Source organism: Thalassophryne amazonica, chromosome 5, assembly GCF_902500255.1.
Source record: "Thalassophryne amazonica chromosome 5, fThaAma1.1, whole genome shotgun sequence".
Lineage (NCBI taxonomy): Eukaryota > Metazoa > Chordata > Actinopteri > Batrachoidiformes > Batrachoididae > Thalassophryne > Thalassophryne amazonica.
The window spans coordinates 17,027,817-17,041,127 of record NC_047107.1 but is presented as its reverse complement, the minus strand read 5'-3'; the positions used below and the strand labels follow the sequence as shown (position 1 = coordinate 17,041,127).

Genomic DNA, 13,311 nt, shown 5'->3' with positions numbered 1-13,311 from the left:
AGAAGCCACCTGTCTTTCTAACTCAATCAAAACAAGATAGTTCTACCAGACGACCAAGTTTTCTTGTCAACCTTTCTCAGCCATTTATTCCCTCTCAAGTACCAGCTCCCACCACTCCTTCCTTGTATTCCCTTCCGATGCCAATACCTCAAGCTCCTGTGCCTCAACCAACCACTACTGCATCCCATGTAACCCGTTACAACTCAAGTAGGTTCCACTGATCTTGTGCAAACATTCAAAGAAGCTATCACTGCGAATAGGATTCAAATACCAGAACCAGCAGTCTTTCTGGAAGATCCCTTGCTGTATAGTGATTGGCAGCTGTCTTTCCAAACAATAGCTGATCGCAGGAACCTGCCAATCCAAGATAAGCACTTCTATTTGCCAAAGTAGGTCGGTGGTTCAGCCAAAAGAGTTATCAAAGCTCATTTCTTAGTTGGGACTGACACAGCTTACTGTGCTGCCTGGAAAACACTTGAGAATAGATTTGGAAACCCCTTTGTGATAAGCAAGAGGAATCAAAATTTAAATTTGACAGCACCTGTCACAAGCACAAGTGAAAGTACGAACATAACATGCATCCTCTGTAAGAGATCTGGCCACACACACACACACATGCCACAAGTGTCGAAAGATGATGGAAAAGCCAGTTGAGGAAAGAATAAAGGCCCCCTGACACGGGCATGCCTTTGATTCACGCACTGGCACGACCTGTGTCATGCTGGAGAGTGAATTTGTCTTTAACGGGTGCAGACAGGATGTGAGAAGGGTGCTGGCGCGTGCTATTGCGCACAGACATTTTGAAATGTTAAAAAAAAAAAAAATCTTTCACGCATAAATGTTGTGCTATGTGGCGCGATCTAATCGGCAACACGATGTGCAGCTCATCCAGTGGAGTAAACAAGCAGTAAACAGAGCAAGTGGTGATCAGCGGATCGCATCAGAGCGCAGCTCGTCTGAAGGATTATAACAAGAAGTTAAATCTGTTATAAACATCCTTTAACAGCTGCACACAAGAAGGAAAGAATACACAACTGTTTTACCAAGGCATGACAAAGTAAACATGACAATTACCTTTTTAGACAGCTCACAACGCTTTCTGCAGCTTGTTAGGCGTGTGCACACGGCTGAAAATGGAGCGGCCCTCTGTGATTCAGGAACTGATTAGAGCTGTTTTCAACGGCCAATTTGCAGAGAAAATGATGAATCTGACACAAAATAACTACTTTTAAGATTAGGCTTAAAACTTTCCTTTTTGCTAAAGCTTATAGTTAGGGCTGGATCAGGTGACCCTGAACCATCCCTTAGTTATGCTACTATAGACGTAGACTGCTGGGGGGTTCCCATGATGCACTGTTTCTTTCTCTTTTTGCTCTGTATGCACCACTCTGCATTTAATCATTAGTGATCGATCTCTGCTCCCCTCCACAGCATGTCTTTTTCCTGGTTCTCTCCCTCAGCCCCAACCAGTCCCAGCAGAAGACTGCCCCTCCCTGAGCCTGGTTCTGCTGGAGGTTTCTTCCTGTTAAAAGGGAGTTTTTCCTTCCCACTGTAGCCAAGTGCTTGCTCACAGGGGGTCGTTTTGACCGTTGGGGTTTTACATAATTATTGTATGGCCTTGCCTTACAATATAAAGCGCCTTGGGGCAACTGTTTGTTGTGATTTGGCGCTATATTAAAAAAAATTTGAAATTGATTGAAATAATTATTTTATATACACAACGTCCAGCGCAGAGTGTGTGTCAGGCGGCAGAACAAAGAATGGCGTCCAACTGGGAACACAGCGGGTGGGATCATCGCGACGACAGGCGTGCAAGTGCGTGAATCAAAGTCATGCTGGTGTCAGGGGGCCTTAAAGTTTGTATAAGCTAAGACTGGCCACAACTCCAATGGGTGTACTTCAAGAATTGTATGTGATAAGTGCCAAAACCTCACCCAACATGGTTACATCAAGATAAAAGACAAAAAAGACCAAAGATCAAAAGTCAATCAAGAGAAGTTAAAAGTCATTCATGAAACAGACAGAAAGCCAGATCTACAAGAGATTGAGTTAAAGCAAGTGACATTCAAGAGTGGTGCAACAAAAGTCTCAAGGTTACCTCTTCAGTCAATTCACTTTATGTATCGACTGGATGAACAAGATCAAGAGAAACTGGTGTATGCCTTGCTTGACACACAAAGCGACACTACTTTCATTCTGAAAGACACAGCTGAAATGCTGAATGTTAAGACAAAGCCAGTCAAACTCAAGATTTCCACAATAACGTCCAAAACAAAGACTGTGTCCAGCTACAAGTTAAGCAATCTACAAGCAAGAGGCATGAATTCTGATACAAGAATCAAATTACCACCATTCTACACCAGAGACTACATACCTGCCAACAGATCTCACATCCCCACAAGCAAGATGGCAGAGAATTGGTCTTAGCTCAAACATCTAGGAAACAAGATGGCTCCTGAACTTGACTGTGAAGTCCGATTACCAATTGACTATAATTCCCCACAGACTTTACTGCCCATTGAAGTGGTCAGTGGAGAAGGACCAGCCACTTGGACATAAAACAGTGTTAGGATGGAGCATTACTGGCTACAACGACTGAAAGTAAACTTGAAGATTGGTGTTAGCCATCGCATTATCATGAAGCAAGTACTGCCAGCTGTCAAAAAGTCTCACAAACTGAAAGACAAAATCCAATTTGTAAGCAGAAACAAAGTTAAGGAAGTAATAAGTCCAGCAGAGGTCAGCAGGCCAAAGTGGTTAGTTTTATCTCATTATACAGTGTGTAGGTAACTATGCTGGTAATGTAGCTACAACCCCAATTCCAATGAAGCTAGGACGTTGTGTAAAATGTGAATAAAAACAGAATACGATTTGCAAATCATCTTCAACCTATATTCAAATGAATACACCACAAAGACAAGATATTTAATGTTCAAACTGATAAACTTTATTGTTTTTGTGCAAATATTTGCATGCAAATGGATGCCTGCAACACGTGTCAAAAAGCTGTCTTTTATCACCTTTCCTTTTAACAACACTCAATAAGTGTTTTGGAACTGAGGACTCATGATTGGGGATAAAAGGAGCATCCCCCAAAAGTCTCAGCCATTCACAAGCAAAGACAGGGCGAGGATCACCACTTTGTTAACAACTGCGTGAAAAAATAGTCTAACAGTTGAAGAACAATGTTTTTCAACGTTCAATTGCAAGGAATTTAGGGATTCCATCATCTACAGTCTATAACAATCAGAAAATTCAGAGAATCTGGAGAACTTTCTACACGTAGGCGGCAATGCCGAAAACCAACATTGAATGCCTGTGACCTTTGATCCCTCAGGCGGCACTACATTAAAAACTGACATCATTGTGTAAAGGATCTCACCGCGTGGGCTCAGGAACACTTCAGAAAACCATTGTCAGTTAACACAGTTCATAACTACATCTACAAGTGCAAGTTAAAACTCTTCCATGCAAAGTGAAAGCCATACATCAACAACATCCAGAAACGCCGCCGCCTTCTCTGGGCCTGAGCTCATTTAAAATGGACACGCAAAGTGGAAAAGTGTGCTGTGGTCTGATGAGTCCACATTTCAAATTGTTTTTGGAAATCATGGAGTTCGTGTCCATCCAGACTGTTACCAGTGCTAATTTCAAAACCCAGCATCTGTGATGGTATGGGGGTGTGTTAGTGCCCATGGCATGGGCAACTTACACACCTGTGATGGCACCATCAATGTTGAAAGGTACAATCAGGTTTTGGAGCAACACATGCCATCCAAGCAACGTCTTTTTCAGGGACGTCCCTGTTTATTTCAGCAAGACAATGCCAAGCCACATTCTGCACGTGTTACAACAGCGTGGCTTCGTAGTAAAAGAGTGCGGGTACTAGACCATGGGTTAAAGCAATAAATTTTCATCTGACTGAAATTTTTTCCTGGCAAAAGCAATGCGAGCAATTTCTTAAAATGTGGCGTAGTGGGGTCACACACTTTTTTTTCTCCTCAATAAATACAATAAACACATTATACAGTATACAAATCTATTCTAAATAGCCTCTAAGGAGAGAGAGAGAGAGAGAGAGACAAAGCATAAAAAGGATGCAAAACCTGAACATAAAGGTACATGAAAGAGTGGTGGGAGGCGGGGTGTAGTCTTGATTCTGGGGGGTCTGGGTGATCTCCCCCAGTACATTTTTAAAAGAGCAAGTCAAATTTAGTGTATTCTGGTGAATTTTAGTAGGTATGAAGACCTCTGAAATATAGAAAACTCACTTCAAACTGTGAAGTAAAAATACAGTATTGATTATAGAAAATTTTTAAAAGAGCAAGTCAAATTTTGTATATTCTGGTGAATTTACAAGTAGAGCCCGACCAATATGGATTTTTTGAGGCTGATGCCGATAACGATATTTGGATGAAAAACATGCAGATAATCGATAAATCGGCTGACTTGCCGATAGCCGACAATCAGCTGATATTTTTTATTATTTTTTTTTAATCTATAAAATGTACTTTTTTGGACCCTTAACAAAAAAGGTACGAGCTAAAAGCTGAAGCTTTGTCCTCATATTGATTAACTTTATAATAGAGAAGAATTTGCAAGTTCAAAAAATGCAAAAATGCAATTGGAGCAGTTAGGGGGCTATTCAAACAGGCCAACTAGTAAGATATCACTCATGAAAATGATCTTTGCCATATCACGTGAGGTAAATCTGCCCTGCGATTGGATTTTGGAAAACCATGTGACGGAGAACCAATTCCGATTGGACACTCACATTGCACACGTCATCACACATCTTCACACAGGAGTACCAAGATGGCCGACGGTGGATTGAAAGCCCGCAGAGTTAACGTTTTAGCAAAAAAAGAGTAAGTTTCTATCTCATATTATTAAAAGGTTTTTTACAATTTAGTAAAGCTTGGTCCCAGCCGTCGTATACGACGGTGTCGGCCCCAGAGGTTTAATGGTGAACGGCAGTAATTCCCAGAACCCTTCCGGACGACCATTGAATCTGAATGTTTCAACCTCTTAGCAGTAAACAAAAGTTTTTCATGCTAGAAATAAGGTCTACACAACGTAGGCTTAATAAAAAGCGTGGCCGACGCAATGAAGCACATTTGACATATTACTACATAAACTGAGTTAATCAAACTGAGATGAACTGAAACAGGAGAAATGTGAGGTGAATGTAATCGCAAAGTAATTATACACAACATCCTTATAAACTTACTTGTATGCCGAGCAGTGCAGTGTGACGGCAAACTACGGGGGCCGGTAATGAACACATTTACGCAGGGTGTAAGCAGCTCTCAGTTGAACGGAGTCAGAGCTCCATCTACTGGACAAACAGTGCAAGGACATTTTACACAGCCGATACAGTCATTATTTCAGTAACTGTTCTGTTTATGAGAAATTATCAGCATTCTATCGGCAAAAGAGTGAGTACTTTGAACAGGGCTTATATTGGCCGATACATCGGTCGGGCTCTAGTATGAAGTCCTCTGAAACAACAAAAACTCACTTCAATTTGTTAAGTAAAAATACAGTATTGATGATGGGGGGTCTGGGGGATCTCCCCCAGAAATTTTTTTTAAAAGAGCAAGTTAAATTTTGTATATTCTAGTGAATTTTCATGGGTATGAAGCCCTCGAAACAAAGAAAACTCACTTCAAACTGTCAAGTAAAAAATTCTTTGTCTTCTGTAGTATTTTGCAGGGCTGTGAAATGAAAATTGTGAAATATGAGGAAAATTTGCAGGGGGTCTGGGATGGGGGGTGGGGGGAGGCGCAGCTCCCCAGGAGCCGGGGTCTAGGGCCCTGTGGGGCCACAGAATTAAAATTTTTATCTAATGATACTTTTTCAGCATCTCCTGGAAGAACAAATCTCAAAATTAGTGGATATTTAAATGATCTTACATTCAACCTTTTATTTGACCTGTCAAAGATGAGGTTGAAATAACAGAATATGACGTGGAAGTAGGACCTGGAATGATTTACCTTTTAATTGTAAACCAAATTATGCATTAACTCAGAACAATTAAACTACATGAAATTTATGAAGACTGAAAAGACTATTACAGCATTTCAAAAACCACAGCTAAAGCTTGGAGAATATTTGGAAAATCATGGTAAAATATCAATAACATACCTTATAGTAAAAAGTCATTTATATTCTTGTGTAAATTCATGCAGCCTAAATCCATTCAAAGCCACAATGTCTATTTTACAATGAAAGAAAGTCTAGATTAGTGGGAAAAAAGTCACATAATCTTGCCTAAAATCATGTTTGAACAGCAGAATGTTTATTTTACCAGGGAGAGAAAAATTCTTACCGTGTTTTCCTGAGGGTACACTTCACTTTTCCCATTTCTTTTATCTTTCAGGTGTGTTAATGAAGCCAGCGATGATTCCACGGATTCTTGTCCTTATGAGAATTTTTCAAACAGTCTTTCTCGCCATCTTCTCTCTGTGCAACGTCGGTCCGTGACACGGACATGCTGCACAATTGCTCTTTTAAAAACTTGAAAGCTCTAAAGGTTTGGGATGTTCACATGCTAAGTTTAGCTTAAGAGCCGCACAAGAGCCACACAGCGTCGCTGCAGCAACCAACCAGTCCTGCTTTACGACAACTGTCGTAACAGCTATGCTGCGAGTGGCATTTTTCCTCCGCGAATCCGAGGTAACTGATTTGTATCTGTAACACACAGATCAGTGTCCGCGGACTTATAAAACTTACACGATGTCGTAAAACAAGAGAATGCTTTGCGATAAGCATTTTAAAAACTCAGTGATGATCACGATTAAAGAGTACATCACTAACACCCTATGCCCCCATGGTGAAATCCTTTCACAGCCCTGATTTTGATCGGTTCCACTCCGGTAAATGCACCAAAAGTGTGTTGTGTCGCTGGTTGTAGCCAATAAAATACACAATTAGGGCCAAAAGCAATTGACAATGTTGTTCTGCTGTGCACAAAGTAACACTGTCAACCATTTTGAAAACACATGCGCACTGAGAAACTCAAAACTGGCTTATTCACATTTAATCGGTAAAATGCTCTCACTCGTAAAACAAACTAGGGAGGCAACTAATGATTACTTTAGTAATCGATTAATCGATAGATTTTTTTTCAAGTAATCTTTTTTGTTTTGTTTTTTTACTTACATGTGAGTTTTGCCATTATTTCTTGGAGTTATTATTAAAAGGTCTTTATCACGCAACATCAACGTTTGAGCTTGTAATAAAGTTATGATGTTATATTCTCGTCAAAAACATACCTGGAGTAGTGTTTTGTTTTATTTTGCACATACATACATCACTGACACACCACAAAGATATTTCCATCAGGTTTCACCCGATTATGAGCATTTTATATCTCAACCACTGACAACATATTACAGCAAGAGTCCACAAACATTTTTTGAAGGCCTGACTAAAGTGTAATGTTATCTTTAAGATATTTTCATGAAAAAAGACACAAATGTGCAATTTACTGCATTTTATTTTTTTCTGGTGTAAAAACACAGCTTAGATGTGGTTTGAACAAAACAAATTGTCATTAAACTTAAATAAAACAGGGATGAAGTGGAGGTGTAAGAGTCACTAGGTGTTCACAGGAAACAGCTATTTATTTCTTACTTATGTTCATTGTTAGTTGGTTTTATCTTGTGTTTATTTTTCTCTAAACTTGTATTGTAGCACTATTAGTTACTATTGTTGTTGTTGCTGCTATTATTATTATTAATATATAAACAAAAATAAATAAAATATTACAATCTGTAATACATTTAGGGCTGAAACGATTAATCGAGTAATTCGATTACAAAAAATGTTCGAGGCAAATTCTTTGCCTGGAAGCTTCGTTTAAAGCTGTAGTACATACGCAGGCCTGTAAGTGGCACTGTAACGCTCCCACAAAAAACCGAGAAGAAGACCGTAGAGCATGCCCATAACTAATGTAAGCGCTAATCAATGTAGCAGGCGATGCTACAAGTTTACAAAGCCACATGCTGAGTAAAATAAACCTTTTTAAGAGAAAGGGTCTGTGCTGTGTGGACTGTGTGGACTCATGAACACCTCATAACTCAGTCACCTTAAGCTTAACTCTGTCACTTTATCATTTTATCACGGGTCACTTTAGACAATGTACTTTGGTTTTTAATTGCACTCCTCCCACTGCACTGTTTTTTTCTGTTTCTCTGTTTTTCTGTTGCACACAGCCTTTCATTTTTTTTTTTTTGTCATCTTATATTTTATCTTATTTTGACATGTTATATTTTATCCTAGCATTTTATCTCTTCTTAATGTTGCACCATTGTACCGAAGCAAATTCCTAGTCTGTGAATCCTGTTCACTGGCAATGGCAATAAACTTCTTCTGATTCTGATCGTCTGAAACTGACTTATTTTGCATTTAAAGTGAAGCAGTGTGTTTATATATAAATTTTTTTAAAACGTGGTTTGCTCCACTGGCTGCTCTCCACCTCCTCAGATGAAGCAAAAGGAAGCGCATTTTAAATTAATCATGTTTAACTATTCAAAAAAATGTCTATATTCAGATTTGATAAGAGTTTTTATCAACAGGCTGTAGAGTTAATTTATCAGTGCAGCTGTTGTGGAAATGTTGCACTCCACAGCCATTTTTTCCAAAGGCTTTGTTATTTGCCAAGTATCCACAGAAAACAAGGAATTTGACTTTGGTTTGAGCTGCTCTGTACGGCATGTAGAAATATACACTAAACACTGAATAAATCACAGCAATAAAAAGTGCAAATGAAATGTTCAATAAGAAAAAAAAAGAATGTTCTGTCCGCAGACTGAAGATTTCACAGAGCGACTGGGCTTATGGTTTGGCAAAGCTCCAAAACTTAATAATGTGAAAAAATAAATAATTACCTGGGAAACCAGAGAGAGGGAACATCCTAAACTTAAAAATCTGCATGATGGCACAGCGACATTGTGCCATTGCTTAGGGAGAGTCCTGCCACTACTGATATTGTTTAAAAATACAAAAGTACTTTTTTATCCAATTACTCGATTAATCGATAAATCGATAGAATACTCGATTCCAAAAGTATTCGATAGCTGCAGCCCTAAATATATTTGACTCTTTTACAGCTTAATGCTAACTTTAACATTGAAAACGCCATAGACATGCTAACGCGTTAGCATCGGTCCAGTTTTTAAGTTATAAAATACATCAACTGTTTCAGAAGACCATAACAGGTCGGTAAAGGTAAATATTACTCACAGACATATGCTCTTTAGGGTTTTAGCGGGGAAAAATTAAGATAAAGCGAAATAAAACAAAGAACCGAAGCAGCAGATCGAAGCATTGCTTCATTGGTTCAAAGCAAAGCCACGCCCTGCTCTAATTGGGGAAGGTCTGCCAATGTTCCCACGAAGACAGGGAGTAGAAGGACCGTTTACATAGCAAGCAGTAAACAGAGCAGAGAGGAGTGAAAAGTCACACAGTCCCTTCCTCCGCGGTGCAGCGCCATATACGCTGACATTGCTGCTGCTTTGATTAGCGCAGAATGGGATGTTGCTTTGACAATGATAGTATCATATTTCAGCCCCAAAACACGCATGACACCACATGCACGCGCGAATATATTGTTAAACTTTCCAAATGACGGAAATCTGCTGTGGTGACGGAGAACTTTAACCCATGTACTAGACTGGCCTGCCTGCAGTCCAGACCTGTCGCCCATTGAAAATGTGGCACATTATGAAGTGCAAAAAACGACAATGGAGACCCCGGACTGTTGAACAACTGAAGTCATACATCAAGCAAGAATGGGAAAGAATTAAACCTACAAAGCTTCAACAATTAGTGTTCTCAGTTCTCAAATGTTATGTCGATGACACATTGGTTAAAATCAAGCAACAGGAGGTTGAGGACTTTACAGAACACATCGACTCGGTGGACTCCAATATCAAGTTCACACGTGAGGATGCCAGAAACAACCATTTAGCTTTCTTGGACTGTGATGTTAAGATTGGAGAGAAAAGGCAGCTCCAGACAGGGGTTTACAGAAACCCACTCACACTGACCAATATCTGCTCTTTGGCTCAAACCACCCCCGTGAACACAAGCTTGGGGTGATCAGAACTCTTCAACAAAGAGCCCTACAGGTGCCCACAACTGCAGAGGGAAGGGCTAAAGAACAACAACTTGTACGGAAAGCCCTCACAGTATGTGGGTACCCATGATGGTCCCTGGACAAAGTGCAGAAGTCCCAGAAAACAAAGAGACCAGACAAACAGGAGACGGAGACAAGAAGAAGAGGAGTGTCTCTCTCTTATTTAGCAGGAGTAGGGGAAAACTACAGAGGATCTTCAGACAGCACAAAATCCCAGTTTACTTTAAACCGGTTAACACCTTGAAACAGAAATTAGTTCACCCTAAGGACAGGATCCCTAGTTACAAACAGAGCAATGTAGTGTATTCTATCAGATGTCAGGAAAACTGTAATGAACACTACATAGGTGAGACTAAGCAACCTTTACACAAAAGGCTATACCAGCACCAAAGAGAGGGCGCAAGTGGACCTCAGGCTGCAGTTCATCTCCACCTGAAAGACACTAACCACGTTTGAGGACAAGGAAGTTAAAATCTTAGCCAGAGAGAAGAAATGGTTTGAGAGAGGGGTCAAGGAGGCATTCTATGTGAAACAGTTGAAACCCAGCCTTAACCGGGGAGGGGGTCTGAGACACGCTTTATCCCCTATTTACAATGGGGTACTCAGGTCAAAGCAATTTCAGTCTTTTGTTCATGGTAATGAGTTATTCACATCATCAGGAGAGTCGTCAAGGGAGCCATCAGGAGAGGCTTCCGTCCCATCATTAGGAGGGACAGCTGCCCTGTCATTAGGAGGGTACTAACTAGAGCACAATAGGTGCTAATTAGAGCTATTGTTTAGTCACTAGCCTATAGCAGCCTGCCTCTCGGTAGGAGGGATCTGGTTAGGTTTAAAACTGCAGCTTTTGTGGCTTCTGTTTATTCTTCTCTACAAGAGTCAAGACAGAAGTCAGACTACCAGAGCAAGAATTTTAGCTGAGGAAGCTTCTGCGATTTGAAGCGAAATGTCGTCACGTCAAGCAACCCAGTCCAGTCGAAGATTCAAGCTTCTCTACTATGGAAACCACCTGGACAACTGAGAGCCTACACAGAAACGTTTGAAGGAAAGGTGATGTAACACAGTGGTAAACATACCACTGTCTCAGCTTTTTTGAAACGTGTTGCAGGTATCCATTTCAAAATGAGCAAATATTTGCACAAAAACAATAAAGTTTATCAGTTTGAACATTAAATATCTTGTCTTTGTGGTGTATTCAATTGAATATAGGTTGAAGGGGATTTGCAAATCACTGAATTCTGTTTTTGTTTACGTTTTACACAACATCCCAAATTCATTGGAATTGGGGTTGTAATTATTTCTGTTTGATTTTGTGTTTGTTTCTGCTTCAGTTCTACAGTGTTTGGTGTTTGAAAAAGTAGTAAACATCTGTGAAATAGGAACTCTTGCCTTTGCGTTGTGACTGAGGCCAGTAAACATACAACACATCTCTAAATAAGAGAGGTAAAAGTGTGAAACGACACACTGTGCATGCACAAGTGTATATAGTTTTGGGTGACAGGCCCATCAGGACTGCTACAAACACGAAGAAGAAAAACTGGCCCCAATTACTGACACTGTGCCTGGCTTGTTTTTATTGGCACACAATTAAATCAACTACCAAATACAGCAAAGCATGTGTCAAAGTTCTGTGGTGCAATGTAACCTACCCTGTCTTCATCCAAAACTGGGCACTGATACTCTTCGTCATAGCCATCAAAGAGTTGACCTGGAAGGACGAAATATGTTTCAGCTTTTACAGCAATCGAAAGAACACAAAGTCATCTTTCAAAGCCATGTCTTGATTAGCCATTAAAGAAAAGTTTGGACCTTCCTCAGCAACATCACCAACGTTAATATAATTCAGCCCAGTCCGCTGTGCCAGCTCTTTTCCTAAAGTCGTCTTTCCAACCCCAGGCGTTCCTGTAAGAGATAGTCGACATTATGCACTTTAGATCTTTGTCAGCTGAAACAAACCTATCAAACTACCTTGACAACACTTTTGTGGCAGACTGTCTTAATGCAATAAGAGGTGACAACTGCCCAGTTCCTGCTGTCAATCAAAGAAACCACAACAGCGATTCCCCGGTTGTGTTACAAACGTTCCAAGAGTCTCTACAGCGAGTCAGATCAGACAGTTTTGTCTACTGTTTACGCTAGACGACTGAACTAAAAACAGTTTGGCACCTATTCAACAAATAAATGAATGTTGCTATCATTACCACAAATATCTAAATGGACGCCTGCAACACGTTTCAAAAAAGCTGGGACAGTGGTATGTTTACCACTGTGTAGGGTTGCTCGATTATGGGGGGGGGGAATCAGTATCACGATTATTAGGTAAATACTGAAATCACGATTATTCAAACAATTATTATTTTTTAGTTACACAATGCATTTATTCAGCAATTCTCACTCAAAAAAAAAATTGCGCAAAAATGTGCGCAAAACCTCCAAATTTAAAATGTACTGTACCTTACCTGTATAAAACATAATAAAATAAATATTAAAAATATATTACATATTTTTCTGTTTTCCTCTCCCTTCCCTGTTGTCACTGACCAGTTGGTCAGTGTCTTTGGGCATCTCCCTGACTTGTGCTACTAGGACATAGTGCGGCTGCATTGTTTGTTGTTTCAATTTATGTTCATTAGTTTGTTTGTGTCATCATTCCCTTGACCACATCTCTTTATCTCCTTTTGGAGAAATGTATCCGTTCATTTATTGTTAAAATATAAAATGAAACAGCGTTTTTAAAAATAATAAAATAGTTGCTGTTGAAAGAGCCTTTTATTTAGAAGCAGGTGATGTTATGCTGAATTCTGGGGACAAGATGAAGGTCTCTTCTGCAGCTTTGAACTCTGGTGGTGTTGCTGAAGACACTTTTGTCCTATTTTGAAGAGCAGAGATGTTTTCTTTCAACTGGACGTGGTGTTCAGCTCATCAATGGAAGTTTGGTTGTCTGCACAGGAAATGTTCCTGATTAGGACAAATAAAAATATTTCTTTAAATATAAAGAAACACTAAACAGTTTATATATAAAAAAGGAAAAACGGGGGAAAACGATGCGAAAAAAAAAATGCCCGAAAAATAAGTTATTTAAAGTTAAGCTTTTGTGGTGTCTGAAAAAAGATGTAGCTTTATTTGGTAAAAATAAAAAAGACTGAACCATTTACAAATTAAAGCGTTCA

At 39.7% G+C, this 13,311-nt stretch overlaps 1 protein-coding gene across 1 annotated transcript in view; it reads right to left on the bottom strand.

Moving 5' to 3' along the window:
- The window catches only part of ak6 (adenylate kinase 6), a 39,015-nt gene that overhangs the window by 15,822 nt on the left and 9,882 nt on the right, over positions 1-13,311 (bottom strand). The window contains exons 2-3 of the mRNA XM_034169751.1: positions 11,951-12,043; positions 11,791-11,849 (exon numbers count right to left, since the gene is read on the bottom strand). Of these exons, the coding sequence (XP_034025642.1) occupies positions 11,791-11,849; positions 11,951-12,043 (152 nt within the window). The remainder of the gene's footprint in view (positions 1-11,790; positions 11,850-11,950; positions 12,044-13,311) is intronic.